This window comes from Mobula birostris, chromosome 1 (genome assembly GCF_030028105.1).
Source record: "Mobula birostris isolate sMobBir1 chromosome 1, sMobBir1.hap1, whole genome shotgun sequence".
Classification (NCBI taxonomy): Eukaryota; Metazoa; Chordata; class Chondrichthyes; order Myliobatiformes; family Myliobatidae; genus Mobula; species Mobula birostris.
The window spans coordinates 82,445,917-82,473,853 of record NC_092370.1 but is presented as its reverse complement, the minus strand read 5'-3'; the positions used below and the strand labels follow the sequence as shown (position 1 = coordinate 82,473,853).

The window sequence follows — 27,937 nt, the reverse complement described above, 5'->3', positions numbered from 1 at the left end:
TAATATTGAAAGATATCATCTGTAGTAAAAAATTAGAATACAGTTCTGTCAACAATTTAAGGATCTCTGCTCCAATGACCTCAGAAGTCAATAATAGAAATAAGTTGTCATGGTTACCCCTGTGCTAACATACCTGCTTCCAAGCACGAATTGCTGTGTCCAATGAATGGATTGCATGCTGCCCCATATTGATAAATACAGGATCAATAAACACATTTCCATCCATTAGTTGCTCCACAGAGCTGTTGCTGATGGCCACTTGTCCATGAAGAATGAAGGGTTTTAAAATGTTGAGCATGGTGAGGTTGCGGTATTCCAACAAGTTACATTTGACAGTGGTGGAGAACTGGAATTCCTGGCAGACTGGTCCATCAGACCACTGACGCAAGTAGACATTTGGATTTTTCAGAGAAATCACCATGTATTCTTGCTCAGAAGGCAACTTTCTATCAGGCATGAATGTCTGGAGGCAGCTGGGTTGAGCTGTGGTATAAAATAAATATTTCAAGTAATCATGAAAGAAGAGAGAGCCATAATCTTACTCAGTGTGACTAAAGCTTCACAACAAAGTGTTTGACTTAAACACTTGAGCAGTTTCAAGTTCTTGAGTATCAACATCTCTGAAGATCTAACCTGGGCCCAACATATTGATGCAATTACAAAGAAGGCACAACAGTGGCTACATTTTTTAAGGAGTTTGAGGAGACTTGGTATGTCACCAAAGACTCTGGCAAATCTCTACAGATGTGCAGTGGAGAGCATTCTAACTGTTTGCATCACTATCTGGTATAGAGGGGTCACTGCACAGGATCAGAAAACGCTGCAAAAAGTTGTAAACTCAGCCAGCTCCATCACAGATACTAGCCCCCATGCCCCCCCCCCGCCCAGCATTGAGGATACCTTCAAGAGGTGGCATACATCATCAAGGACTCCCACCCCCCCACCCCCACCCTGGACATGCCCTCTTTTCATTGCTACCATCAAGGAGGTACAAGAGTCCGAAGACAATGTTTCACTCAATGTTTTAGCAACAGCTTCTACCCTCTCCACCATCAGATTTCTGAATGGACAATGAACCCATGTACAGTACACAACTTCCCTATTTTTTCTCTCCTTTTGCACTACTTAGTTAATTCAATTTTTATTTATATTTCTTATTGTAACTTATAGTATTTTATTACTATCATGTACTGCTGCTACAAAACAAATTTTATGATATATGCCAATAATGTGAAACCTGATTCCTATTCTAAAATTACACAACACAACCATTCAGAAACAAATTACTGATGGATAATAATTGCTAGCCTTCCTAGCAATGTCTGTGTTCTGTGAATAAATAAAAAATACATTAAATATTGTTTCAAGACATATATTGATAATAAATGAACCTTTGAGACTAACCTATGAAGACCAAATGAAAAAAGATGATTTTTGTTAATTAATAGAATCACAGAGGATTATAGAAATTTATGCCACTGAAGACAACTTGTAAATCAATTGCATCCATGCCACCCAAAAATAACAATCTGTTATTAAATAAAAAATGAAAATGCTGGAAATCCTCAGCATCTGTCGGAAAGAAGCAAGTCTCTTGAAATAATAACTCTTTTTCTTTCACAGATGCTGCCTGACCTGCTGTGTTTCTAGATCAAGTATGGTGTAGGTAGATAATAAAGTGAAAGATCATAATGAGGTAGACTGTGGGGTCAAGAGTCCATCATATCATATAAGGTCCATTTAATAACCTTATCACAATGGCACTGAAGTTTCTGTATCTTCTGCCTGATAGAATGGGGAACAGAGAGAATTCCAGTGTGTGTGGGTTCTTTGGTTATGTGACTACTTTACTAAGACAGCAATAAGTGTAGACAGAGTCTACAATAAGGTTCCAATAAACTTTAGTGCCAGCAAAAGCTATCTGATTTAATTTTAAGTATTCAGTACACACTTATTCAATACATTTGCTTAACATAAACTTATATCTGCATCTTCTTCAACTGTAGAAAATAAACAGTGCAATTGCCAGATTTCCTTCAAATAAAATTATTAAAGATTTAGATTAGATTGAAAGGATGATTTAATCAAACAGGCAAACTTATTTTTTGAACAACATACCTGTACCTAGCTGATCCAAATGATGGCAAAGGTGAAATTCAATTTGAACAAGCCGTAATGAGATACCAAGAGAAGAAACAAACCATGGGGCAAAACAAGAATCAATCCTGGTGCAGGCTGCCAAGGCCATTGGAGACACAAGCTGATCACAGATACTCTGAGAGCCGGACTCTCCATCACTGCTGATGAGAATGCAATAAAAATAATCTGATCAGTATCACATTTCTGCTGAAAGAAACCTGAAATTTAATTTTAAAAAGATCTTGTTTTATTAAAGATATTAAGACAACCAAAGACACACAATTTTCATTGTGCCATGGTAGTATTAACTATTTCTTAACCAAAATTATAGGGTTGCAAAGACTTGACAAAATATTCCACAAAAATATTCAAACAAGCAACATGAATAAATTGTAAAAGGAGAGAAACAAAAGGCTATACAAGGTATAAGAGGAATGCTGCACTGTCAGAAATGGGCTATCACTTTCAGATGGGACTTCGAACAAGACCCCATCTGCTCTGCAGTTTTCCCCCGGATGTAACAGGGTTCTGTTCTTGAGCACTCTTCCAAAGTTGGACCTGTCTGGGTAATGAAATGAATGTATTTAAATAAAAACAAGGGCCAACTAAAAACAACACCCGGTTAAACCAGAATATTTAATTGAAACATTGAAACACTATCATAAACTGAGTTTTTACACAGCAGAAGATACCTGCAGCCCAGCAAATTCATCGCTCCAGTCGTTCAAGCACTCATTTATATGAATGGACAGTGCATAAATTAAGCATTCCTAACTTGGAAGGAACTGCATTTCCTTATAACACACAAGGAGGCAATTTCATGCTTAAGTTTCTCATTCTTCTAGTTCTACTCAAAAGGTTGCTACTTTGATAAGTTAATTCTTTCCCATTGATGTTGGTTTTTCTGCTGGGTGCCTTTAACATTTTTCTTCTTTTATTCCAAATGTATAATGTGCTGTCAGATGGTAGTCTAACAACACAGTATTTTTTCACTACAATACAGGAGTAAAGCACTGAAAATGTTGGAAATCAAAATAAAAATAGGAAGTTTTTATTTAAAGCAAATATTTCACCACAATCTCTGCACTTTCCTCTTGTTTTGCACGTATCATTGTGTTTATTGTTGTATTTATTATTGCCATATATAGTGTTTCATGCAAGCAAGGAATTTCTTTGTTACCTGGTGTATATGTTAATAAACTAACCTGATCAGACTTATTAGAAATACTTAATAGGTCAAGCAGCATTAGCAGAGTGAGATATTGAGTTTACCAATGTTTCTGATGAATGGTAGATTTATGGATTTATTCCTGGAGTCATAGTTATACAGTACAGAAGCAGGCTCTTTGACTCAACTCTTTCATATTAACCAAGGTGATTATGTACTCTGGCCCCATTTGCCTGAATTTGGCCCATATCCCCCTTATTCTTCCCTTCCACATTGCTGTCCAAATCTTCCAGATGTTGTAACCACAATTACCTCTACCTGCTCCTCTGGCAACTCATTCCACAAATTCACCACCTTCTGTGTGAAAAGCTTGTCCCTCAGAACCCCTTCAAATCTTTTTTACTCCACCTTAAACCTATGGCCTCTAGTTATAGACTCTCTTATTCCAGGTAAAAGGCTGTGACTATCTGCCCTTTAGACTTTTATGAACCTCTAAAATCAACTGTCAGCCTCCTCTGTTCCATGGAAAACAAAGCCAGCCTATCCAATCTCCTATTGTAACTCAAGCCCTCAAGTTCCAGGCAACATTCCTGTGGATCTTTTCTCCACACTCTCTGACTTAATTACATCTTTCTTACAGTACAAAATACTCCAACCAATGTTTTGTACAACTGTAACATGACTTCTCAACTCTTGTGTTCAATGGCATAGCCAACAAAGGAAATCATGCCAAACACTTCCTTCACCACTTTGTCTATTGTGTCACCACATTCGGGAAATTATGTAATCATACACCAAAGTTCAGTAACACTCCTGAAGACCCTATCATTCACTTCAAATTTAAAATAAATCTATTAACAAAATGTACATATATCACTTTGAGATTCATTTACTTGCAGGCGTTTACAGGAAAATAAAGAAAAATGATAGAGTTTAAGAAAAACTATAACAAACACACACTGACAAACAACCAACGTGCATAGAAGACAAATCGTACAAATGAAAGAAAATAATAGTTGTAGTCTTTTAAGGTGAGTCTGTAGTTTGTGGAATCAGTTCAGTGTTGAAGTGAGTGAAGTTATCCACACCATTTCAGGAGCCTGTTAGTTGTAGGGCAATACCTATCCCTAAACTTGGTGGTTTGGGACCCAAGGCTCATACACCTTCTGCCCCATGGTGGTACCAAGAAGACAGCATGACCTAGACAGTGGGGCTCCTTGATGATGGATGCCACTTTCCCATGGTGGCACTCCTTGTAAACGTGCTCCATGGTGGCAAGGGCTTTTCCTGTAAAGGACTGGGCTGTATCCACCACTTTCAGGAGACTTTTTTTTGTTCCTGGGCATTGATGTTTCTGTATAGGGCAAAATACAACCAGTTATATACCTTGGCCTGATTTTGCTTCCTAAAGTGCATCACTTTGTACTTGTCTTGAGTTTAATTCTATGCCATTCTCTTGCTCTCTTTCCCAGAAGATCTACATCCTGTTGTAACTTTGATAATTTTGGTGTCATTGGCAACGTTATTAATCATGCCACCTGCATTCTCTTCCAAATCATTAATAAGATTCAACAAGTTAACTCTGGTTCTCTTCCTGCAGATGATGCTTGTCCTGCTAAGAATTTCCAGCAGATCAGATCAGAATCGGATCAAAGAACGACTGCGCAGGTGCGTGGACGTCAGCAAGTTAGACTGGCCAGAGGAATTTAAAAGGAGATCAATTTTTCTTCGGCAGTTTGTTCGAGGAATGACTGTAAAGGCACGTGGATGTCAGTGAGTTAGACCAGCGGGAAGAGTTTAAAAAGAGATCAGTTTTTCTTCGGCAGTTTGATCGAGGAACAACTGCAAAGGCACGTGGACATCAGCGAGTTAGAAATGTAAGAAGAGTTTAAAAGGAGATCAGTTTTTCTTCGGCAGTTTGATCGAGGAACAACTGCAAAGGCACGTGGGCATCAGCGAGTTAGAAATGTAGGAAGAGTTTAAAAGGAGATCAATTTTTCTTCGGCAGTTTGATCAAGGAACAACTGCGCAGGCGCGTGGATGTCAGCAAGTTAGACCGGCAGGAAGAGTTTAAAAGGAGGACAGCTTTATAGAATGGGCATCGGAGGAGCAGGCAACAGAGTAGCAGGAGTCAGAGTAGGAGGGCTTTGGCTCAACGGGGCTTTGTTGATAACTAGTCAAGGCCAGGTAAGTTACTTGTGAAGAATAGGAAGTATGTCTGTGAGGCCGGTGTTCAGTACTGGGTGTCAGAAGTGGGATGTCCAGCAGACTCCCAGTCTCCCAGACGGCCATATCTGCATCAGATGCATCAAGCTGCAGCTCCTTAGGGACCGGGTTAGGGAACTGGAGATGCAGCTCGATGACTTTCATTTGGTCAGGGAAAGTGAAGAGATGATAGGAGCTATAGGTAAGTAGTCACAACGGGGCCTAGGGAGACAGAGAAGTGGGTAACAGTCAGAAGAGGGAAGGGTAAGAGTTAGATACTAGAGAGTACCCCTGTGGCTGTCCACCTTAACAATAAGTACTCCTTTTTGAGTACTGTTGGGAGGGATGACCTACCTGGGGGAAGCAACAGCAGCCATGCCTCTGGCACAGAGCCTGGCACTGTGGCTCAGAAGGGTAGGGAAAGGAAGAGGATGGCATCAGTGATAGGGGACTCTATAGTTAGGGGGGTCAGACAGGTGATTCTGTGGATGCAGGAAAGAAACATGGAAGGTAGTTTGCCTCCCAGGTGCCAGGGTCCGGAATGTTTCTGATTGCATCCACGATATCCTAAAGTGGAAAGGTGACCAGCCAGAGGTCGTGGTACATATTGGTACCAACGATATAGGTAGGAAAAGGGAGAAAATCCTGAAAATAGACTACAGAAAGTTAGGAAGGAAGTTGAGAAGCAGGATATCAAAGGTAGTATCTCGGGATTATTGCCTGTGCCACGCGACAGTGAGGATAGGAATAGAGTGAGGTGGAGGATAAATGCATGGCTGAGGGATTGGAGCAGGGGACAGGGATTCAGATTTCTGGATCACTGGGAGCTCTTCTGAGGCAAGAGTGATCTGTAAAAGAAAAGGACAAGTTGCACTTGAATCCGAGGGGGATCAATATGCTGGCAGGGAGGTTTGCTAAGGCTATTGGGGAGAGTTTAAGCTAGAATTGCTGGGGGTTGGGAACCAAACTGAAGAGATGGAGGAAATTTGTAGACAGTGTGAGAGGGAGGATAGACAGGTGATACAGAAGGGATATGCTCAGAATGGTGGTTTGAGATATGTCTATTTTAATGCAAGGAGTATCATGAACAAAGCAAATGAGCTTAGAGTATGAATCAGCACTTGGAGCTATGATGTTGTGGCCATTACAGAGACTTGGATGGTTCAGGGGCAGGAATGGCTACTAAGAGTGCCAGGCTTGAGATTTTTCAGAAGGACAGGGCGGGAGTCAAAAGAGGTGGGGGTGTGGCACTGCTGATCAGAGATAGTGTCATGGCTGCAGAAAAGGAGGAAGTCATGGAAGGATTGTCCACTGAGTATCTGTGGATGGAAGTTAGAAACAGGAAGGGGTCAGTAACTCTAACGGGTGTTTTTTATAGACCACCCAATAGTAACAGGAACATCGAGGAACAGATAGGGAGACAGATTCTGGAAAGATGCAATAATAACAGGGTTGTCGTGGTGGGAGGTTTTAATTTTCCCAATATTGATTGGCATCTCCCTAGAGCAAGGAGTTTAGATGGAGTGGACACAAAATAATCTGCAGATGCTGGGGTCAAAGCAACACTCACAACACGTTGGAGGAACTCAGTAGGTCGGGCAGCATCCATGGAAAAGATCGGTTGACGTTTCAGGCCGGTCCTGACGAAGGGTTCCGGCCCAAAACGTCGACCGAAGTTTTCCATGGATGCTGCCCGACCTGCTGAGTTCCTCCAGCATGTTGTGAGTGTTGCTTAGATGGAGTGGAGTTTGTTAGGTATGTTTAGGAAGGTTTCCTGACACAATATGTAGATAAGCCTACAAGAGGAAGTCATCCTCCACCATCAGATTTCTCAATGGACAATGAAACCTTGTACACTACCTCACTATTTTTTTGCACTACTTGATTAATTTAATCTTTATATTTATATTTCTCATTGTAATTTATAATTTCTAAAATTATGTATTACACAGTACCACTGCCAGAAAACAACAAATTTCATGACACATGCCAGTGAAATTAAACCTGATTCTGATTTTACACTGTGGGATATTGTGATCTTGTAACAATGTGATGCTATAATCACTGAATTGTTGTGTTCAGTTCTGGTCACCTCATTATAGGAAGGATGTGGAAGCTTTAGAGAGGGTGCAGAGGTGATTCACCAGGATACTGCCTGAATTAGAGAAGATGCCTTATGAGGAGAGGTGGAGTTAAATATAGCTTTTTTCGTTGTAGTGAAGGAGGATGAAAGGCAATTTAAAAGAGGTGTATAACGTGACAGCAGGCATAGATTGAGAGCCAGTGACTGTTTTCCCCCATGGTGGAAGTGGTCAAATTAAGAAGGCACATTTTTAAGGTGACTGGAGGAAAATATAGGGAGGATGTCAGAGATAGGCCTTTTAGACAGAGAGTGGTAAAAGAATGGAATGCACTGCCAGGACTGGTGGTAGAGGCAGATACATCAGGGACATTCAAGAGCCTCTTAGATCGGCACACAGATAAAAGAAAAATGCAGGTCAATGTGAGAGGGAAAGGCAAGGTTGATCTTGGAGTAGGCAGAGCTTCATGAACTAAACTCTTCTATGTTCTAAGCCCCTTTAGAGAAGAAAAAATAAAGGTACAGTTTGTCACCAACTCAAGGGCATTTTAGAGATGAGATATAAATGTTGACCTTACAGTGACACCTATAACCTAAAGATGAACTGTAAAATGTTAAGTATTTGTTGGATTCTACTATAGAGGAAGTTAGTGGTTTGTTCCAAGTAGCATTAAAATTTTTATCCAAAATGATCACCATGACAAGTGGGACTGTGGCTATTCACATGAAAATATTTTCATTTCTAAGTACTAAATGTTAGATATCAAAAACATGTACTTGTGGATTACATAATATGTTTCTGCTCATTCTTTAGAGTTTAGTAAAATAGTAGCTGGCCACATATTTTAGTTAGCATTCAGAAGAATAGATCTACTGAAAAAAGCTATTTATGTTACTTGAGAAAAATGTAAATTAATAACACTTCTGTCAGGAATGGCTGCTCAAGGACATTCTGTTAAGTCTTGTGTTTCAGACAAGGGCCAGAGAGCAGCACTCTTGGCCTCTAAGCCAGAAGGTTGCAGTCTTGAAGTCTGACATTAGTATGAAAAAAAGCAGGCAAACATTTCAATGCAATGCTGAAAGTGATTTGCATTGCTTGAGTTACCAGTTTGTCTTTTCAGTGGACATAAAATATTCTATGGCACAATTTCAAAGAACAACTCTGGAGCTCTGTCCGCTATCCAAGTCAATGGGCCCAGTTATGGCTCACGCATGGATAGTCACACTGTATTAGGAAGCTTATTGCCAGCCTTGGTCCCTGCACACTACTCTGTGTCTGAGTTCACTCCCAAGTCCAAGTGCATTCTGTAACAAACTGGGATCAGACAATATGTGTTACTAGTCTCACAGCTTTACACCTGCCACAGGTGGTGCATATCCCACAGCAACATTAAAAACATTAGCATCAGAGTCATAGTTTTGAAAGCATAGTAAAAGGTCCTTCAACTCAACTTGTCCATGTCAACCAAGTTGGTTTACTTGAGCTAGTCTCAATTCCCTGTATTTGTCCTATCCTTCTCTGAACTTTTCCTATCCAAGTACCTGTCCAAATATCCTTTCAATGTGGCAAGTGCACCACCTCAACCACTACCATATACTCACTACTATCTGAGTGAAAATGTTGCCCCTTTGATCTTTAAAACCCTTCTCACCTTAAAACTATGCCCTCCAGTATAAAACTCCCCTACCCTGGGACAAAGTTTGTCATCATTCACCTTATCCATGCCCCTCATGATTTTATAAACCTTTAGGAAGTCATCCTTCAGCCTCTTATGCACCAGGGAAGAAAAGTCTCAGCCTACCCAGCCTCTATTACATTGTTTCAACTATGATAAATAGGGAAATGTGAAATCAATAAAAATATCATTTAGTTGTTGACTCAAAAGGCAAAATTCTAATCACTAGTTTAGTAACAGTTTGATGACTTTGCACTAAAATGGAATTTTTATGTTTCAACTGTGCATATTTTTTTAATGAATGTTGCTTAAATGATGCTAACATGTGATGCTGATGCAAGTAAGCTTTCCATTGCATCTGTTCACATGTGACACAGCATATGCTCAAGTACAGACCTGTCCTTGAGCATAAGACAATAACTTTGATTTTGACAGGAGGTGGGTGGGCTTGTGGGTGCCTGAAGTTTAGCTGATTCTCTTATCAAAGACTGACTGAGGCAGCAGTGTCAGCAAGATATGAGGAGCCACATCACTGCTGAAGTGTGGTCTCTGGGATGGAGATGGGTGAATGAACGTGAGGCTTTAGGCAGGTACAAGGCAGCACTCCTTCCTCTATCAATAATGCCTGAATGGTTTATCTGATAAAAGCACCTTGCTGCTTATGCAAGACTGAGTACAATGAGTAAAGATTGTCTATACAGTCTATACAGATTCTTGCATTACAACAGTATCTACACTTTAAAATTAAGTGACCTTTTTGCATGAAAAGGATGAAAAAAGAGCTATGTCATTGCAAGTGCTTCCTTTTTCCCTTCTAATTCGGATTACTTCAATATTTAAACACAGTCAGAAAAGATGGAAGAAAATGAGGAAATGAGTTTAGTAGACACCAGCTTCAATTCATAAAGTCATTCAAAACAGCATCAAATTAAGGAACAGTGGCTCAATTAAGGTAAAAGTGCTAGAAGGACAATTACCTTTACCAAATTAAAAAACTGCAGATGCTTGCACTGAACCTCCGCTGTTTCACTTACTTCAGACAGCTGGTAAAATGTTTCTATTTTATCAGTAACCCAGCGAAGGGCCACTTAGCAACATCCGAACATAAAGAGAAATTTAATACACCCAGGTCACTACATTCTTTTGCATTCAAAACACATTCCAGATCTCTTAAATAGGAGGCGTCTTTGCCAAGTCATCTTCTTTAATTTGAAACAGATATGATATTTTTTTCTAAGTTCTATAATGTACCTGTTACTTCATGAAGTAGAAATTTATTTAGTGTCACTCTAAAATGTGTTTTAATAGGTCAGATTTTGATATGAAAATGATAATTTTAATGTAATTTGCTGTTAACAATGTGTAAATTATCCAGAAAATTTTAGACATCAAAATATGTCAACTGCAAATTGTTATAGTCATTAGATGATTTTCACTGCTCTGCTATTAAATTTGCAGAAATAATAATAATAAGAATAATAAATACTTTATTGATCCCAAGTGGGAAATTCTTTGATTCTTCCCATTCTCTGCCACTTTAATTCTCTATCCCACTCCACCCTGACCTATCAAATTGTGGTTTCTGCCAACATTACAACGGCAGCCCAATGCAAGGCTGAGGAAAAAGCGCTCATCTTCTGTGTGGATATACTGCAGCCTTCTGGACTCAGTACCGAATTCTACAACCTTAAGTAACTTGATTTCTCAGAAAGTAAAAGTTGGCCATCAGCTTTGTTGCTTGTATTCCTCTTTATTTTGCTTGTGAGGCGTGTTGGGCATGTCTTACTGTCCTGTATTTTGCAACTCCTACACTCTTATGTCTATAGAGAGACAGGATATTGCAGATGCTGGAATCTAGCGCTACAGACAATCAGCTGGAGGAACTCAGTAGTTAAAGCTGTAGGGAGAAAGGAATTGTGTTTCAGGTTGAAACTTTTCATCAATTGTTGGACAATCCACACCAGGGATGCATGAAAACAGCTAGTTTTTAATCAGGGCAGTAATCAAGATTTCAAAACCAGAGTTTCATGGCAGTTTTTCTGATTTAAGGAGTGACCAATCAGCAAGCAACATTGTGTAAAAAGAGCTACCTTTCAGTCAGGTCCACATTCAAGGTTTAAAAAGTAGAGCTTTGAGCCATTTTCTCTTGAGTTGGACAATCCACACCTGGGGTGCTTGAAAAGAGCCACTTTTTAATCAGGGCAGCGATCGAGATTTTAAAAGCAAAGTTTCGCGCCAGTTTCTCTGAGTTGAGGGGCAACCAATCAGCGAGGGATTCATTAGAGAGGGACAATTAAAACAGTACAGGTGCAAGTGGAGTGGTCGTTCTCCTGAGTGTGCCAGTCTTCAGTGAATCCTGACGAAAGGTCTCGTCCTGAAACGTTGACTGTACCTCTTCCTAGAGATGCTGCCTGGCCTGCTGCGTTCACCAGCAACTTTGATGTGTGGTGCCAGTCTTTAGAGTGGCTTTGGCTGATGAGGCTTAGACGAGATCAGGCTTGGGTGGGGTAGATTGCCTTGTAAGCTACTCTTTCTGTATTCTTATTTGTTCATTCCTCATAGTGCATAGTATAGTGAGAATGGCTCCTAAGACAGTATTTTGTACTGCATTTGGGATGTGGGAAGTCTGGGAGACCTCAGGTCCTGAGAGAACGCAATAAGGAACTGGAGCTGCAGCTCGATGATCTTCAACTCGTACAGGAGAATGAGGCAGTGATAGACAGAAGCTACAGGGAGGTAGTCACCCCAGGTTGCAGGAGACAGGTAACTAGGTGAATGTCAGGAGAAGGAGGGGAAACACATAGCCAGTGGAGAGTACACTTGTGGCCATTCTCCTTGATAGTAAATATATAACTTTGATACTATTGAGGGGGACGCCATACTGGGGGCTGGGAGAAGAGCCACCAGCGACCAGGTCTTTGACACTGAGTCTGGTGCTGTGGCTCAGAACAGCAGAGAGGTGAAGAGGACTGCAGTGTGTGTAGGAGATTCTTTAGTCATAGCAACAGAGACAAGTTTCTGTGGGCACGATAGAGATATCTGGAAGGTATGTTGCCCTGCTGGTGCTAGGATCAGGGATGTCCCGGATCGTGTCCATAGCATTCTCAAGGGCAAGAGTGGGCAGCCAGAAGTCTTGGTACATATTGGCACCAATAACATAGGTAGACAAGGTGAGAAGGTCCTGAAGAGAGATTTTAGGGAGCTAAGTAGAAAGCCGAGAAACAGGACCTCCAGGGTAGTTATCTCTGGATTACTGCCTGCGCCATGTGCCAGTGAGGGTAAGAATAGGATGATTTGGCAGGTGACTGAATAGCTGAGGAACTGGTGCAGGGGGCAGGTGTTTGGATATATGGATCATTGGGCTGGAGAAGGTATGACCTTTACAAAAGGGCTGTATTTCACCTGAACTCAAGGGGGTCCAATATCCTTGTGGGCAGTTTGGCTAAAGTTGTTCAGGTGGGTTTAAACTAATTTGGCAGGGGGACAGGAACCAGAGTGATAGTGTTGAAGGTGAGGTAGTTAATTTACAAACAGGCAATGCGTAGTGAGACTCCAAGCAAGGAGAAGCTGGTAATAGGGCAAAATTGCAGTCAACAGGATGAGTTGCAATGTAAAAGTGGGGCAAAATGGAAAACCATAATAACCAATTAACCAATTTCCCCCGGGATCAATAAAGTATGACTATGACTATGACTATGGAAAGGGTGAACACAGGACTAAAGGTGTTATATTTGAATGTGCGCAGTATATGGAAAAAAGTCAATGAACTTGTGGTATAATCACTGCTTGGCAAGTATGGCTGAATCATGGCTGAAAGAAGATTGTAGCTGGGAGCTCAATGTCCAGTGATACACATTATATTAAAAGGACAGACAGGAAGGCAGAGGGGGTGGCGTTGCTCTGTTGGTTAAAAAATGAAATCATATCATTAGAAAAGGTGACAGAGGGTCAGAGGTATTGAATCGTGGATAGAGCTAAGAAACAGCAAGGGTAAAAAGACCCTGATGGGAGTTATATACACACTCCCCAAACAGTAGTAAGGATGTGGTCTACAAGTTACAATGGGAGATAGAAAATGCATTACAATAGTCATGGGGGATTTCTATATGCAGGTTAGATTGGGGAAATCAGGTTGGTGCAGGATTTCAACAGAGGTAATTTCTAGAATGCCCGTGAGATGCCTTTTTAGAGCAGCTCGTGGTTGAGCCCACTAGGGGATCAGCTATTTGGGATTGGATGTTGTGCAATGAACCGGAATTGATTAGAGAGCTTAAGGTAAAAGAAGCCTTGGGAGCAAGTGATCATAATATGATCAAATTCACCCTGAAATTTGAGAAGGAGAAGGTAAAGTCAGATGTATCAGTATTACAGTAGAATAAAGAGAATCACAGAGTCATGAGAGAGGAGTTGGCCAGAATTGATTAGGAAAAAAAACATAGGCAGGGGTGACAGAAGAGCACCAATGCCTGGAACTTCTGGAAGCAATTCAGAAGACACAGGACATATACATCCCAATTAGGAAGAAGTATTCTAAAGGCAAGATGACTAACCGTGACTAACAAGAGAAGTCAAAGCTAACATAAAAGCCAAAAAAAGAGCATATAAAGCAGCAAAAATAAATGGGAAGTTAGAGGATTTGGAAACTTTTAAAACCCAACAGAAAGCAACTAAAAAAGTCATTAAAGATGGAATATGAAATTAAGCTGGTCAATAATATTAAAGAGAATACCAAAAGTTTCTTCAGATATATAAAGTGTAAAAGAGAGGTGAGAGTGGATATTGGACTGCTTGAAAATGATGCTGCAGAGATAGTAATGGGGGACTACAAAATAGCAGATGAACTGAAGAAGTATTTTGTGTCAGTCTTCACTGTGGTTAGACAAAGGAGAATCAGTTGATGTCCTGTACTTGGATTTTCAGAAGGCTTTGACAAGGTACCACACATGTTACGAGCCCATGGCATTAAAGGAAAGATTCTAGCATTGATAAAGTAGTGGCTGATTTGCAGGAGGCAAAGAATGGGAATTAAGGGAGCCTTTTCTAGCTGGCTGCCAGTGACTAATAGTGCACCACTGGGGTCTGTGTTGGGTTTGATTCTTTTTACGTTATATGTCAATGGTCTGGATGATGGAATTGATGAAATGGCAGATGGAATAGAGAGTCAGGAAGTATATGGTCATGCACTTTGGTAGAAGAAGTGAAAGGGTTGACTATTTTCCAAATGGAGAGAGAAAATACAAAAAACCTGATGTGCAAAGGGATTTGGGAGTCCTTGTGCAGGACTCCCTACAAGTCCACTTGCAGATTGAGTCTGTGGTGAGGAAGACAAATGCAATGTCAGCATTCATCTTAAGAGGACTAGAATATAAAAGCAAGGATGTAATGTTGAGATTTTATAAAGCACTGGTGAGGCCTCACTTGGAGAATTGCGAGTAGTTTTAGGCCCGTTATCTTAGAACTTAAGTACTGAAACTGGACATGGTTCTAAAGAGGTTCACGAAAATGATTCCAGGATCAAGTGGCTTGTCACATGAAGACAGTTTGATGGCCCTGGGCCTATAATCACTGGAATTCTGTAGAATGAGGGGTGTTCTCATTGAAACCTATTGAATTGTGAAAGGCCTTGATAGAGTGGATGTGGAGAGGATGGTTCCTATGGTGGGAGTGTCTAAGACCAGAGGACACAGCCTCAGAATAGAGGGATGTTCTTTTAGAAAAGAGATTAGGAGGAATTTCTTTAGCAAGAGAATAATTAATCTGGAATTTATTGCCAAAGGCAGCTCTGGAGGCCAATACTTTATGGATATTTAAGGAAGAGGTTGATAGATTCCTGATTGGTCAGGGCATGAAGGAATACAGGAGGGGAGATGGCAGGAGATTGGGACTGAGAGGAAAAATGGATCAGTGATGATGAAATAGTGGAGCATACTCAATGGGCCAAATGGACTAATTCTACTCCTATGTCTTTTGGTCTTATCATTCTTTTATCTATGTTATATTATCTCTGTCTTCATTCACTCATTGATCAGATAATTCCATTTACAAGTTTATTTTCCAATTTTTATTTCTACAACTGCTCTTACACCAATTCCTTATGCCCTTCTCCTTTGTTCCTTGTTTTCAATTTTCCTCATTAGGCAGGGAAAAGCTAGGCCTGCTGTTATCCAAGTTCCCAATTTCTCCCTTGCCTCTGTTATATTATTGTCAGCCAGCAATAGCTGCATAAATTACTTTCAATATGGCAGGCAAAAGAAAGTTTAATGAAACAGCAAAGCAAGCTGCCTGCTCCCACAAACTTGGGGTCAATTGCACCAACAGCAGTCATGCAATACATCTTCACATTCTGGTTGTATTACTAACTGAAGGAAATCATTCATGGGGTGTGTGTAACACCTGACAAAGCTGGTGTCTATTCCCTAATCCTTATTGCCCTTGGTGATATAACCATACAGCCACATAAAAATTACAGCACGGAAACAGGCCATCTTGGCCCTTCTAGTCTGTGCCGAACTCTTACTCTCACCTAGTCCCACCGACCTGCACTCAGCCCATAACCCTCCATTCCTTTCCTGTCCATATAGTTGTCCAACTTAACTTTAAACAACAACATCGAACCTGCCTCAACCACTTCTGCTGGAAGCTCGTTCCACACAGCTACCACTTTCTGAGTAAAGAAGCTCCTCCTCATGTTACCCCTATACTTTTGCCCTTTAACTCTCAACTCATGTCCTCTTGTTTGAATCTCCCCCACTCTCAATGGAAAAAGCCTATCCATGTCAAATCTATCTATCCCCCTCAAAATTTTAAATACCTCTATCAAGTCCCCCCTCAAACCTCTACGTTCCAAAGAATAAAGACCCAACTTGTTCAACCTTTCTCTGTAACTTAGGTGATGAAACCCAGGTAACATTCTGGTAAATATTCTCTGTACTCTCTCTATTTTGTTGACATCTTTCCTATAATTCGGTGACCAAAACTGTACAAAATACTCCAAATTTGGCCTCATGAATGCCTTGTACAATTTCAACATTACATCCCAACTCCTATACTCAATGCTGTGATTTATGAAGGCCAGCATACCAAAAGCTTTCTTCACCACAATATCCACATGAAATTCCACCTTCAGGGAACTATGCACCATTATTCCTAGATCCCTCTCTTCTACTGCATTCTTCAATGCCCTACCATTTACCATGTATGCCCTATTTTGATTAGTCCTACCAAAATGTAGCACCACACATTTTTCAAATTTAAACTCCATCTGCCATCTTTCAGCCCACTCTTCTAACTGGCCTAAATCTCTCTGTAAGCTTTGAAAACCTACTTGATTATCCAAAACTCAACCTATCTTAGTATCATCTGCATACTTACTCATTCAATTTACCACCTCATCATCCAGATCACTAATGTATATGACAAACAACATTGGACACAGTACAAATCCCTGAGGCACACCACTAGACACCAGCCTCCAATCTGACAAACAGTTATCCACCACTACTCTCTGGCATCTCCCATCCAGCCACTGCTGAATCCATTTTGCTACTTCAATATTAATACCTAACGATTGAACCTTCTTAACTAACCTTCCGTGTGGAACCTTGTCAAAGGCCTTACTGAAGTCCATATAGACAACATCCACTGCTTTACCCTCGTCAACTTTCCTGGTAACCTCTTCAAAAAAGTCAATAAGATTTGTCAAACATGACCTTCCACGCACAAATCCATGTTGACTGATCCTAATCAGACCCTGTCTATCCAGATAATTATATATACCATCTCTAAGAATACTTTCCATCAATTTACCCACCATTGACGTCAAACTCACAGGCCAATAATTGCTAGGTTTACTCTTAGAACCCTTTTTAAACAATGGAACAACATGAGCAATATGCCAATCCTCCGGCACCATCCTCATTTCTAATGACATTTGAAATATTTCTGTCAGAGCCCCTGCTATTTCCACACTAACTTCCCTCAAGGTCCTAGGGAATATCCTGTCAGGACCCGGAGACTTATCCACTTGTATATTCCTTAAAAGCGCCAGTACTTCCTCTTCTTTAATCATCATAGTTTCCATAACTTCCCTACCTGTTTCCCTTATCTTACACAATTCAATATCCTTCCCCTTAGTGAATACCGAAGAGAAGAAATTGTTCAGAATCTCCCCCAACTCTTTTGGCTCCACACATAGCTGTCCACTCTGATTCTCTAAGGGACCAATTTTATCCCTCACTATCCTTTTGCTATTAATACAACTGTAGAAATCCTTGGGATTTATTATCACCTTACTTGCCAAAGCAGCCTCATATCTTCTTTTAGCTTTTGTAATTTCTTTCTTAAGATTCTTTTTACATTCTTTATATTCCTCAAGCACCTTATTTACTCCATGCTACCTATATTTATTGTAGATATCTCTCTTTTTCCAAACCAAGTTCCCAATATCCCTTGAAAATCATGGCTCTCTCAAACTTTTAACCTTTCCTAACCTTTCCTTTCAACCTAACAGGAACATAAAGATTCTGAACCCTCAAGATTTCACCTTTAAATGACCTCCATTTCTCTATTACATCCTTCCCATAAAACAAATTGTCCCAATCCACTCCTTCTAAATCCTTTCGTATCTCCTCAAAGTTAGCCTTTCTCCAATCAAAAATCTCAACCCTGGGTCCATACCTATCCGTCTCCATAATTATACTGAATCTAATGGCATTGTGATCACTGGACCCAAAGTGCTCCCCAACACAAGCCTCGGTCACCTGACCTATCTCATTCCCTAACAGGAGATCCAACACTGCCCCTTCTCCAGTTGGTTCCTCTATGTATTGCTGCAAAAAACTATCCTGCACACATTTTACAAACTCCAAACCATCCAGTCCTTTTACAGTATGGGCCTCCCAGTCTATGTGTGGAAAATTAAATCTCCCATAATTACAACCTTGTACTTACTACAAATATCTGCTATCTCCTTACAAATTTGCTCCTCCAATTCTCGCTCCCCATTTGGTGGTCTATAATACACCCCCATAAGTGTTACTACACCTTTCCCATTCCTCAATTCCACCCAAATAGCCTCCCTAGACGAACCCTCTAATCTATCCTGCCAGAGCACCGCTGTAATATGTTTTCTGACAAGCAATGCAACACCTCTCCCTCTTGTCCCTCCAATTCTATCACACCTGAAGCAATTAAATCCAGGAATATCTAGTTGCCAATCACACCCCTCCTGTAACCATGTTTCACTAATAGCTACCACATCATACTTCCAGGTATCAATCCATGCTTTAAGCTCATCCACCTTTCTTATAATGCTCTTAGCATTAAAATAAATGCATTTAAGAAATTTTCCACCTCTTACTCTCTGTTTATCACTAACGGTGCAAACAACTTTACTATTTTCTTTTTCTTCCTTCTCCCCTACATCTGTTCCTACACTCTGGTTCCCCTCCCCCCTTATATCTAGTTTAAATCCACCGGAGCCTCTCTAGCAAACCTACCTGCAAGAATATTTGTCCCCCTCCAGTTCAGATGTAAACTGTCCCACTGGAACAGGTCCCAGCTTCCCTGGAAAACTGCCCAATTATCTATAAATCTGAAGCCCTCCTTCCTGCACCACGTCTTCAGCCACATGTTGATCTGCACTATCTTACTATTTCTAAACTCGCCTGCACGTGGCACTGGTAGCAATCCTGAGATTGCTATCCTGGAGGTCCTGTCCTTTAACTTGGCGCCTAACTCCCAAAACTCACCTTTCAGGACCTCCTCACTCTTCCTACCCACGTCATTGGTCCCTAAGTGGACCACGACATCCAGCTACTCATCCTCCCTCTTGAGAATACCAAGAACTCGATCCGAGATATCGCGGACCTTGGCACCAGGGAGGCAACAGACCATCCATGATTCCGATCTCTTTCACAGAACCTCTTATCTGTCCCCCTAACTATCGAATCCCCTATCACTATTGCTCTTCTCTTTTCCCTCCTTCCCTTCTGACTTGAGGGTCCCATCTCGGTGCCAGAGACACAACCACTGCAACTTGTCCCTGATAGGTCATCCCCATCAACAGTATCCAAAACGATGTACTTATTATTGGTTGGAACAGCCACAGGGGTGCTCTGCTCATTCTGTCTATTCCTCTTCCCTCTCCTGACAGTCACCCAGCTACCTGTCTCCTGACTCTTAGGGGTGACTATCTCACTGTAACTCCTGTTTATTTCTGCCTCTGCCTCCCGAATGATCCGAAGTTTATCCAGCTCCAGCTCCAGCTCCTTAACTCAGTTTGTCAGGAGCTGCAGCTGGATGCACCTTTTACAGGTGTAGTCATCAGCTTTCTTGAGCTACTGCAGTCTATCAGCAGAAGGTACTCCTTCTGTGCTGTTACACAGGAATTAGCCCCAGCAACAATGAATGTTTTCATCACGGTGGTAGGTGATGGGGAAGGGATCTTGCAAGAAGCATTCTAATCTTTTAAATTGGACAGAGTTCATTCAAAACTGGCAATAAATGTGACAGATAATTTATTGTTTTATCAAAATGAGCTCATCCAACCCATAAAAAATAAAACTGTCCTTTTATCTTTCACAGAAACAATTAGTTAACTGATTATTTACAGGTTATTTTTAACTTTAACAATCATCTCCCACCCACCCACACACAGACAGGCCTCCAACCTCAGGATATGCTGCCTCTGGGCCTCCAGTCTTTAGCTGATAGTATATATATGGAATGAACTGCCAAAGAATGTGGTTGAGACAGGCACAAAAACAAGTTTTAAACAACAGCTGGAATGGTCCATGGATGAGAAAGGATTAGATGAATTTGGGTCAAGTATGAGCAAACAGGAGTAGAGTAGCTTGAATGGGCATCTTGATCAGCACAGGCCAGTTGTGCTGGAAGGCCTGTATGACTCTTTCTATGGCTCTGAGTTTGGAGAATCAGCAGCTAAGTTCGGGATAATTGATAACAACCATTGCTTGGACTTTAACTCAAGGTCCAGAGTGTGACCTCTTGATCATAGTTTGAAGATAATTGTTTTTTAAAAAAAAGGAAGCATAATATCAAAGAGATAGGTCTTCGATGTCAATTATGAATTATTCAAAATCAATCTATTTGTTCTTCATTGGAGTCTCCAGGAATCTAATAATAGAGTTCTCCATTCAGCCAACACTCACTTTCAATAGAATTGCAATAGACTCTATTCTTACCTCTGCTCTTCAGCAATTTCTTGATTGTTATTAAGAACTATCCTCCACAGGTCAGAAGCCACCAGCTCCTTCTGATCACTAGCCAATGTGACGTTAGGCAGCTGTAGCTCACACGCTTTGCTTTCTGACAAGCTAAATTCACGATAATCCACAAATATTTGTTGAAGTTCATCCCAGTACTCTAGGCCGCATGGTACCTGTTTCAAATAAATAACAAGAAAGAAATTATCACTGCCAAGCAAACCACTCAGGTATTGCCCATAATGTATTTGAAAGGGTAGAATGGACCCCTGGGTATACTTGTGGACTCAAATCATATAGAACAATATAAGTCAAATATTTGAAGAAAGTACTGTGTATAGCCCAGGAGGAGAGACCATACATACTCTCTGTGCTCACTGGGTAAAAGGTGAACTGACTTGACGCAAATTCTCACATACATTAACACATTTTCCAAAGTAATTGAGTCCGGTGCTTCATAAATCTACTTTACACCCTCACCAGTGCTATCACATCCATCCTATACAGTGCCATCCTGAACGAGAATCATAGAATTGTTGCAATAGCCCATTGAGTCCATGCCAATACAAAACATTTTAAATATAGCCTCACTAGTGTCTTATATAGTTCAAATATGATCAACTGAAGGCAATTATCCTGTATGCCTTCATAGTATTTAATATTTGTACCTGATTCTGAATCTGAATCAGAAACACATTTTTTATCACTCTTATATGATGTGAAATTTGTTGGTTTGTGGCAGCAGTACAATGCAAAGATAGAAAATTATTATAAATTACGAAATAAATAATAGTATAAACAAATATGAATAATGAGGTAGTATTCAGAAACTGTTCATAAATCTGATGACAGAGGGGAAGGAGCTTTTCATAAATCATTGAGTGTTGGTCTTCATGCTAGTAACTCCTCCCTAGTGATAGTAATCTTGAGGGGCCATGTCCCAGATGATTAGCGTCCAAAACAATGTCATGCTCTTTTCTGCACTCTTGAGCTCATGAGTCACTTTATTTCTCAGTATCTCGCATTTAAAGTTTATTCCACAACTTTGTTTGACCTTCCCAAATCTAAATGCTGGCATCAGGTGATAAGTTCTGATTGCTAAGATTCAGACCTCCTTTGGGTGTAATTCTTTGAAATATAATGTTTAGTGTTAGTTTATTTTCTTCTAACAAACAGAAGTCAAACAAAAAATGCATAAGAAGTTAACCGATAAAAGGTGATTTATAAACACAATCACTTGGGTTATCTGTGCATTCAAACAGATGCTAAACAATACTGCCAAACAATCTCATTGCCTCAGTAAAGCAGTCAACATTACCAAAGACCACACCCAGCTTAGACATCTTTGCTTCTCCCCTCTCCCATTTGGCAGAAGATACAGAAGATGAAAATCATATACCAGCAGGCTCAAGGACTGCTTCAACCCCATTGTTTTAAGTCTACTGAATGGTCCCTTGGTATGATGATGGACTCGATCTCAGTCTACCTTGCTATAGCCTCACAGCTTATTGTCTGCCTGTATCTGCAACACCACTCTGCATTCTGTTATTCTTTTCCCTTGTACCAACTCAATGTACTTATGTGATGAAATAATTGTATTGATGGCATGCAAAACAAAATTTTTCACTGTACTTCAGTATCCATGATAATGATAGATCAACTTAATTCACCAATATCATAACAGCCAAAGGATTTTGACGGGTTTGGATAATGTTGAGTTGAATGAAGCTCATGTGGAACAAAAACATTATAACAGACCAACTGTGTTGAATGGCCTGTTTCTGCCCAATAAGTTTCATGAAACTAAGATCGCAGAACACCACGGCATAGAAACAGGCCCTTTGGCCCCCCTAGTCTGTCTGTGCCAACAATTAATTTAGCTAGTCCCATCAAACTGCACCAGGACCATAGCCCTCCATACCCATCCCATTCACGTACCTATCCAAATTTCTCTTAAATGTTGAAATTTACCTTGCATCCACCGTTTGCATTGGTGACTCATTCTGCACTCTCAGCACCCTCTGAGTGAAGAAGCTAACCCTCATATTCCCCTTAAACATTAATCTTTCACCCTTAACCTATGACCTCTTGTTAAAGTCTCACCACCAGTTGAAAAAGCCTGCTTGCATTTATTCTATCTATACCCCTCATAATTTTGCATACCTCTATCAAATCTGTTAATCTTCTACATTCTAAAGAATAAAGTCCTAACATATTCAACCTCTCCCTATAACTCAGGTCCTCAAGTCCTGGCAACATCCTTGTAAATTTTCTCTGCACACTTTCAATCTTGTTAAGTACATCTTTCTTGTGTGATAGATGAAATACAAAATACTCCAAATTAGACCTCACTGAAATGCAGTACAATTTCAACATAGCAATCCAACTTCTGTACTTAATACATTGATTTAGGAAGGCCAATGTGCCAAATGCTTTTTTTACGACCCCAACTCTTAGGACATGCCCTATTCTCATTGATACTATCAGGAAGGAGGTACAGGAGCCTGAAGGCACACACTGAACGATGCAATAACAGCTTCTTCTCCTTTGCCATCAAATTGCTGAGTGGACATTGAGCCCATGAACACAACCTCACAACTTCTTTTTTTATTTTTTGCACATACATATATACTTACTGTAATGTACATTTTTTCTCTATTATTATGTAGTGCATTGTACTGTTGCTGCAAAGACAATAAACCTCGATGTATAGTGCTTAAAGAAAGTACTCACCCCCTTTGGAAGTTTTCATGTTTTATTGTTTTACATCAATGAATCACAGTGGATTTAATTTGGCTTTTTTGACACTAATGAACAGAAGAGACTCTTTCATGTCAAAGCGATAACAAGTTTCTACAAATTGGTCTAAATTTCTTTCAATTATTAAACACAAAATAATTGATTGCATAATTAATCACCTCCTTCAAGTCAGTATTTAATTACTCTCCCTCTTCAAGTCAGTATTTTATAGATGCACCTTTGGCAGCAATTACAGCCTTGTCTGTATGGATAGGTCCCTATCAGCTTTGCACATCTGGACCCTGCAATTTTCCCATACTCTTCTTTACAAAACTGCTCAAGCTCTGTCAGATTGCATGGGGATCGTCTGTGAACAGCCCTTTTCAAGTCCAGCCTCAAATTCTCAATTGGATTGAAGTTTGGACTCTGAGTTGGCCATTCCAGGATATTAACTTTGTTGTTTTTAAGCTATTCTTGTGTAGCTTTGGGGTAACGGTCTTGCTGGAAAACAAATCTTCTGCCAAGCCATCGTTCTCCAGGAGACTGCATCAGGTTTTCCTCCAGCATTTCCCTGTATTCTGCTGCATTCATTTTACCTTCTATCTTCAGAAGCCTTCCAGGTCCTGCTGCAGTGAAGCACGATACAGACGCCACCAAACTTCACAGTAGGGATAGTGTGTTTTTAATGATGCACAGTTTTGGGCTCATGCCAAACATAGCGTTTAGTCTGATGGTCAAAAGCTCAATTTTGGTTTCATAGGACCATAGAAACTTCTTCCAGCTGACTTCAGAGTCTCCCACATACCTTCTGGCAAACTCTAGCTGAGATTTTATGCGAATTTTTTTCAACAGTGGCTTTCTCTTTGCCACTGTCCCATAATGCTACAGATGGTGAAGCACCTGAGCAACAGTTGTTGTATGCACAGTCTCTCCCATCTCAGCCACTGAAGCTTGTACCTCCTCCAGAGTTGTCATAGGTCTCTTTGTGGCCTCCCTCATTCGCCCCCTCTTGCATGGTCACTCAGTTTTTGAGGGCGGCCTGCTCTGGGCAGATTTACAGCTGTGCCACGTTCCTTCCATTTCTTGATGATTGACTTAAATATACTCCAAGTGATATTTAGTGACTTGGAAATGTTCTTCTACCCATCTCCTGAATTATGCTTTTCAATAATCTTTTCATGAAGTTGCTTGGAGTGTTCTTTTGTTTTTGCCAGGATACTGACTCACAGACAGTTGGATCTTCCAGATACAGGTGTATTTTTACTATAATCAATTGAAACACCTTGACTGCACACAGATCTCCAAAAACGATCTCCATTTAATTAATTATGTGACTTCTAAAACCATTTAGCTGCACCAATGATTTGGCGTGTCATATTAAAAGTGGTGAATACTTATGCAATCAATTATTTTGTGTTTTAGATTTGTAATTAATTTAGATCATTTTGTAGATATGTTTTCATTTTACATAGAAACATAGAAAACCTACAGCACAATACAGGCCCTTCTGCCCTCAAAGCTGTGCCGAACACGTCCTTACCTTAGAAATTACTCAGGGTTACCCATTTCATTTTCTGTTGATCAGTGTCAAAAAAGCCAAATTAAATCTACTGTGATTCAATGTTGTTAAACAATAAAACATGAACACTTCCGGGGGGGGGCGGGGTGAATACTTTTTATCGGCTCTGTATACCAGTGATATTCAACCTGATTCAGATTCTACTTATGATGCCACTTTCAAGAAATTGTGGATCTATATTCTCAGATCCTTCTGTTCTACCACACTCCTCAGTGCCCTACTGCTCACTTCATAAGACATACCTTGGATGGTCCTTCTAAAGTGAAACATCTCACACTTGTCTGCATTAAACTCCATCTGCCATTTTTTAGCCCATTCTTCTAGCTGGTCCAGATCTGTAGAAGCCCTTGGGATTCTCCTTCACTTTGTCTGCTGGAGCAACCTCATGTCTTCTTTTAGCTCTCCTACTTTCCTTCTTAAGCATTCTCTTGCATTTCTTACACTCAAGTATCTCATTTGTTCTTACATGTTTATACCTACTATGCACCTCCTTCTTTTTCTTAACCAGGACCTCAATACCTCTCAAAAACCAAGGTTCCTTAAACCTATCATCCAAGTACGCTTTTGCCAGAAAACAACCTGTCCTAATCCACATTTACCAGATCCTCTCTGATACCATCAAAATTGGCCTTTCTCCAACTTAGAATATCAACTCCAGGACCACACCAATCCTTTTCCATAATTGCCTTGAAACTAACAGCAGTATGATCACAAGATGCAAAGTGTTCCCCTACACCACCTTCTGTCACATGCCTTGTCTCATTCTCTAATGGAATATCTAGTATCACACTCTCTCTATTTGGAATTTCTATGTACTGATGAAGGAATCTTCCCTGAACACATCTGGCAAACTCTTTTCCATTCAGCCCTTTTACAGTATGGGAGCCCCAGTCAATATGTGGCAAGTAAAAATCACTTACTATGACAACCTTATGTTTCTTGCAACAGTCTATTTGCTCCTATAAATCCCGTGGTCTGATGGGCGGTTTATAATGTAATCCTATTAAAGTGGTCATACCTTTCTTATTCTTCAGTTCTGCCCATAAATTTCACTAGATGAGCTCTACAGCAAGTCCTGACTGAGCATTGACATGACATGACGCTTTTCCTGACTAGTAATGCCAGTATTCCCCCCTTAATCCCTCTTGCTTACATTTAAAAAACAAAACCCTGGAATGTTGAGCTGCCAGTCCTGCCCCTCCTGCAACCAGGTTTCACTAGTGGCTACAGAGTCATAACTCCACGTACTGATCCATGCCCCAAAGTCATCCGCCTTTCCTACCGTACTCCTTGAATCGAAATATACACAGCTCAGAATATTAACCCTATCATGCTCAACCTTTTGATTCCTGACCTTGTACATAGGCTTAACAACATCCTTTTCCATAATCACTCCAATGACTGTTCTGGCACTCTGTTTACCATCCCCCTGCAACTCTAGCTTAAAGCCTCCCTGTGCAACACAAGCATACCTTCTGCTAGGATATTAGTACTTCTCCCGTTCAGGTGAAAACCATCTCTTTTGTACACATCCCATCTTCCCTGGAAGACAGCACAATGATCCAAAAATCTGAAGCCCTCCCTCTTACACCATCTCCTTAGCCATGTGTTAAACGGTATGATCTTTCTGTTTCTGGCCTCACTAGCATGTGGCACAGGTCGTAATCCTGAGATCACAACCCTGGAGGTCCTGTCCTTTAACTTACCACCTAAATGTCCCGAACTCACTTTACAGGACCTCGTCATCACTCCTACTCATTGGTACCAACATGGACCATGACCTCTGGCTGCTCATCCTCCCACTTAAGAATGCTGTGGACTCAATCCAGGATGTCCATGACCCTGGCACCATAAGGCAACATACCATCCAGGAATCTCGTTCTTGTCCACAGAACCTCTTTTCCGTTCTCCCTAAGCCATGAACCTCCTATTACTACAGCTCACCTCTTCTCCCTCTTCTCTTCTGAGCCACAGAGCCAGACTCAGTGCCAGGGTCTGCTTTTTTCTGGTAGGTCATCCACCCACCCAACAGTATCCAAACCGTATACCTGCTGATGAGGGGAACATCCACATGGGTACTCTGTACTGGCTACCTATTCTCTTTCTCCCTCCTGATGGTCACCAGTTACCTGTGTTCCACATCTAGGGTATAACTACTTCCCTCATCCTGTCTATCAATCACTCAGCCTCCCAAGTGATCCGGAGCTCATCCAGTTCCAGCTCAAACTCCTTAACACTGTCTGTTAGAAGTTGCAGCTGGATGCACATCCTTCAGGTATAGTAATCAGGGGCATTGGAGGTCTCCCTGCCTTCCCACATCCTGCAAGAGGAGCATTCCACTATCCCACCTGGCAATCTCACTGCTCTAAATGTACAGTAAGAAAGAAAAAGTAAATAATGAGAAAAAATTCTCCTACAGTCTACGCCTCGATGAGCTAAAGCCTCAACTCCCCACTCTAACAGTGGCCCACTCACACAATGTCCATTCACCTTAAACCTAACTTCTTTATATGGATCTTGGCAAATGTCTAATTATGCACAATTCAATTTCTCCTTAGGTATGGTGGTGCACAAAAAGAAAATTTTGAAAATGTTGGCCAACATTCTTGTGTTAAGCAACACACATCAAATTTGCTGGTGAACGTAGCAGGCCAGGCAGCATCTCCAGCAAGGGGTACAGTCGACGTTTCAGGCTGAGACCTTTCATCAGGACTGACAAAGGGTCTCGGCCCGATACATCGACTGTACCTCTTCCTAGAGATGCTGCCTGGCCTGCTACGTTTACCAGCAAATTTGACGTGTGTTGCTTGAATTTCCAGCATCTGCAGAATTCCTCGTGTTTACATTCTTGTGTTAAAATGTTTTGGTTCGTTAATACTCTTCAGGGAAAGAAATTTAGATTATTTTACCATTCTTTATTGCACATGACTTCAGACCCACCAGTGTGGTTTCATCTTGATTTCCCTTTGAAAAGACCACTCAGTCCAAGGGACAATTAAAAACAGCAACAAATATTGGCCTTATTAGCAATGCCTACTGTACATCTTCCGAATAAGTAAAACATCAATTAATAGATTAATCAATTCAGTAGAAAGATAAAAAGAAAGGTAAAATGATGAAAGATTA

At 40.7% G+C, this 27,937-nt stretch overlaps 1 protein-coding gene across 6 annotated transcripts in view; it reads right to left on the bottom strand.

Annotated features, from left to right (window-relative positions):
* Positions 1 to 27,937, bottom strand: part of LOC140197714 (intermembrane lipid transfer protein VPS13B-like) — a 1,066,299-nt gene that overhangs the window by 103,858 nt on the left and 934,504 nt on the right. For 5 of the 6 annotated variants that reach the window (XM_072258131.1, XM_072258103.1, XM_072258121.1 and 2 more), the window contains exons 40-42: positions 20,473 to 20,669; positions 2,119 to 2,300; positions 134 to 483 (exon numbers count right to left, since the gene is read on the bottom strand). In XM_072258131.1, the coding sequence (XP_072114232.1) occupies positions 134 to 483; positions 2,119 to 2,300; positions 20,473 to 20,669 (729 nt within the window). The remainder of the gene's footprint in view (positions 1 to 133; positions 484 to 2,118; positions 2,301 to 20,472; positions 20,670 to 27,937) is intronic. The other variant, XM_072258115.1, reaches the window with a different exon arrangement.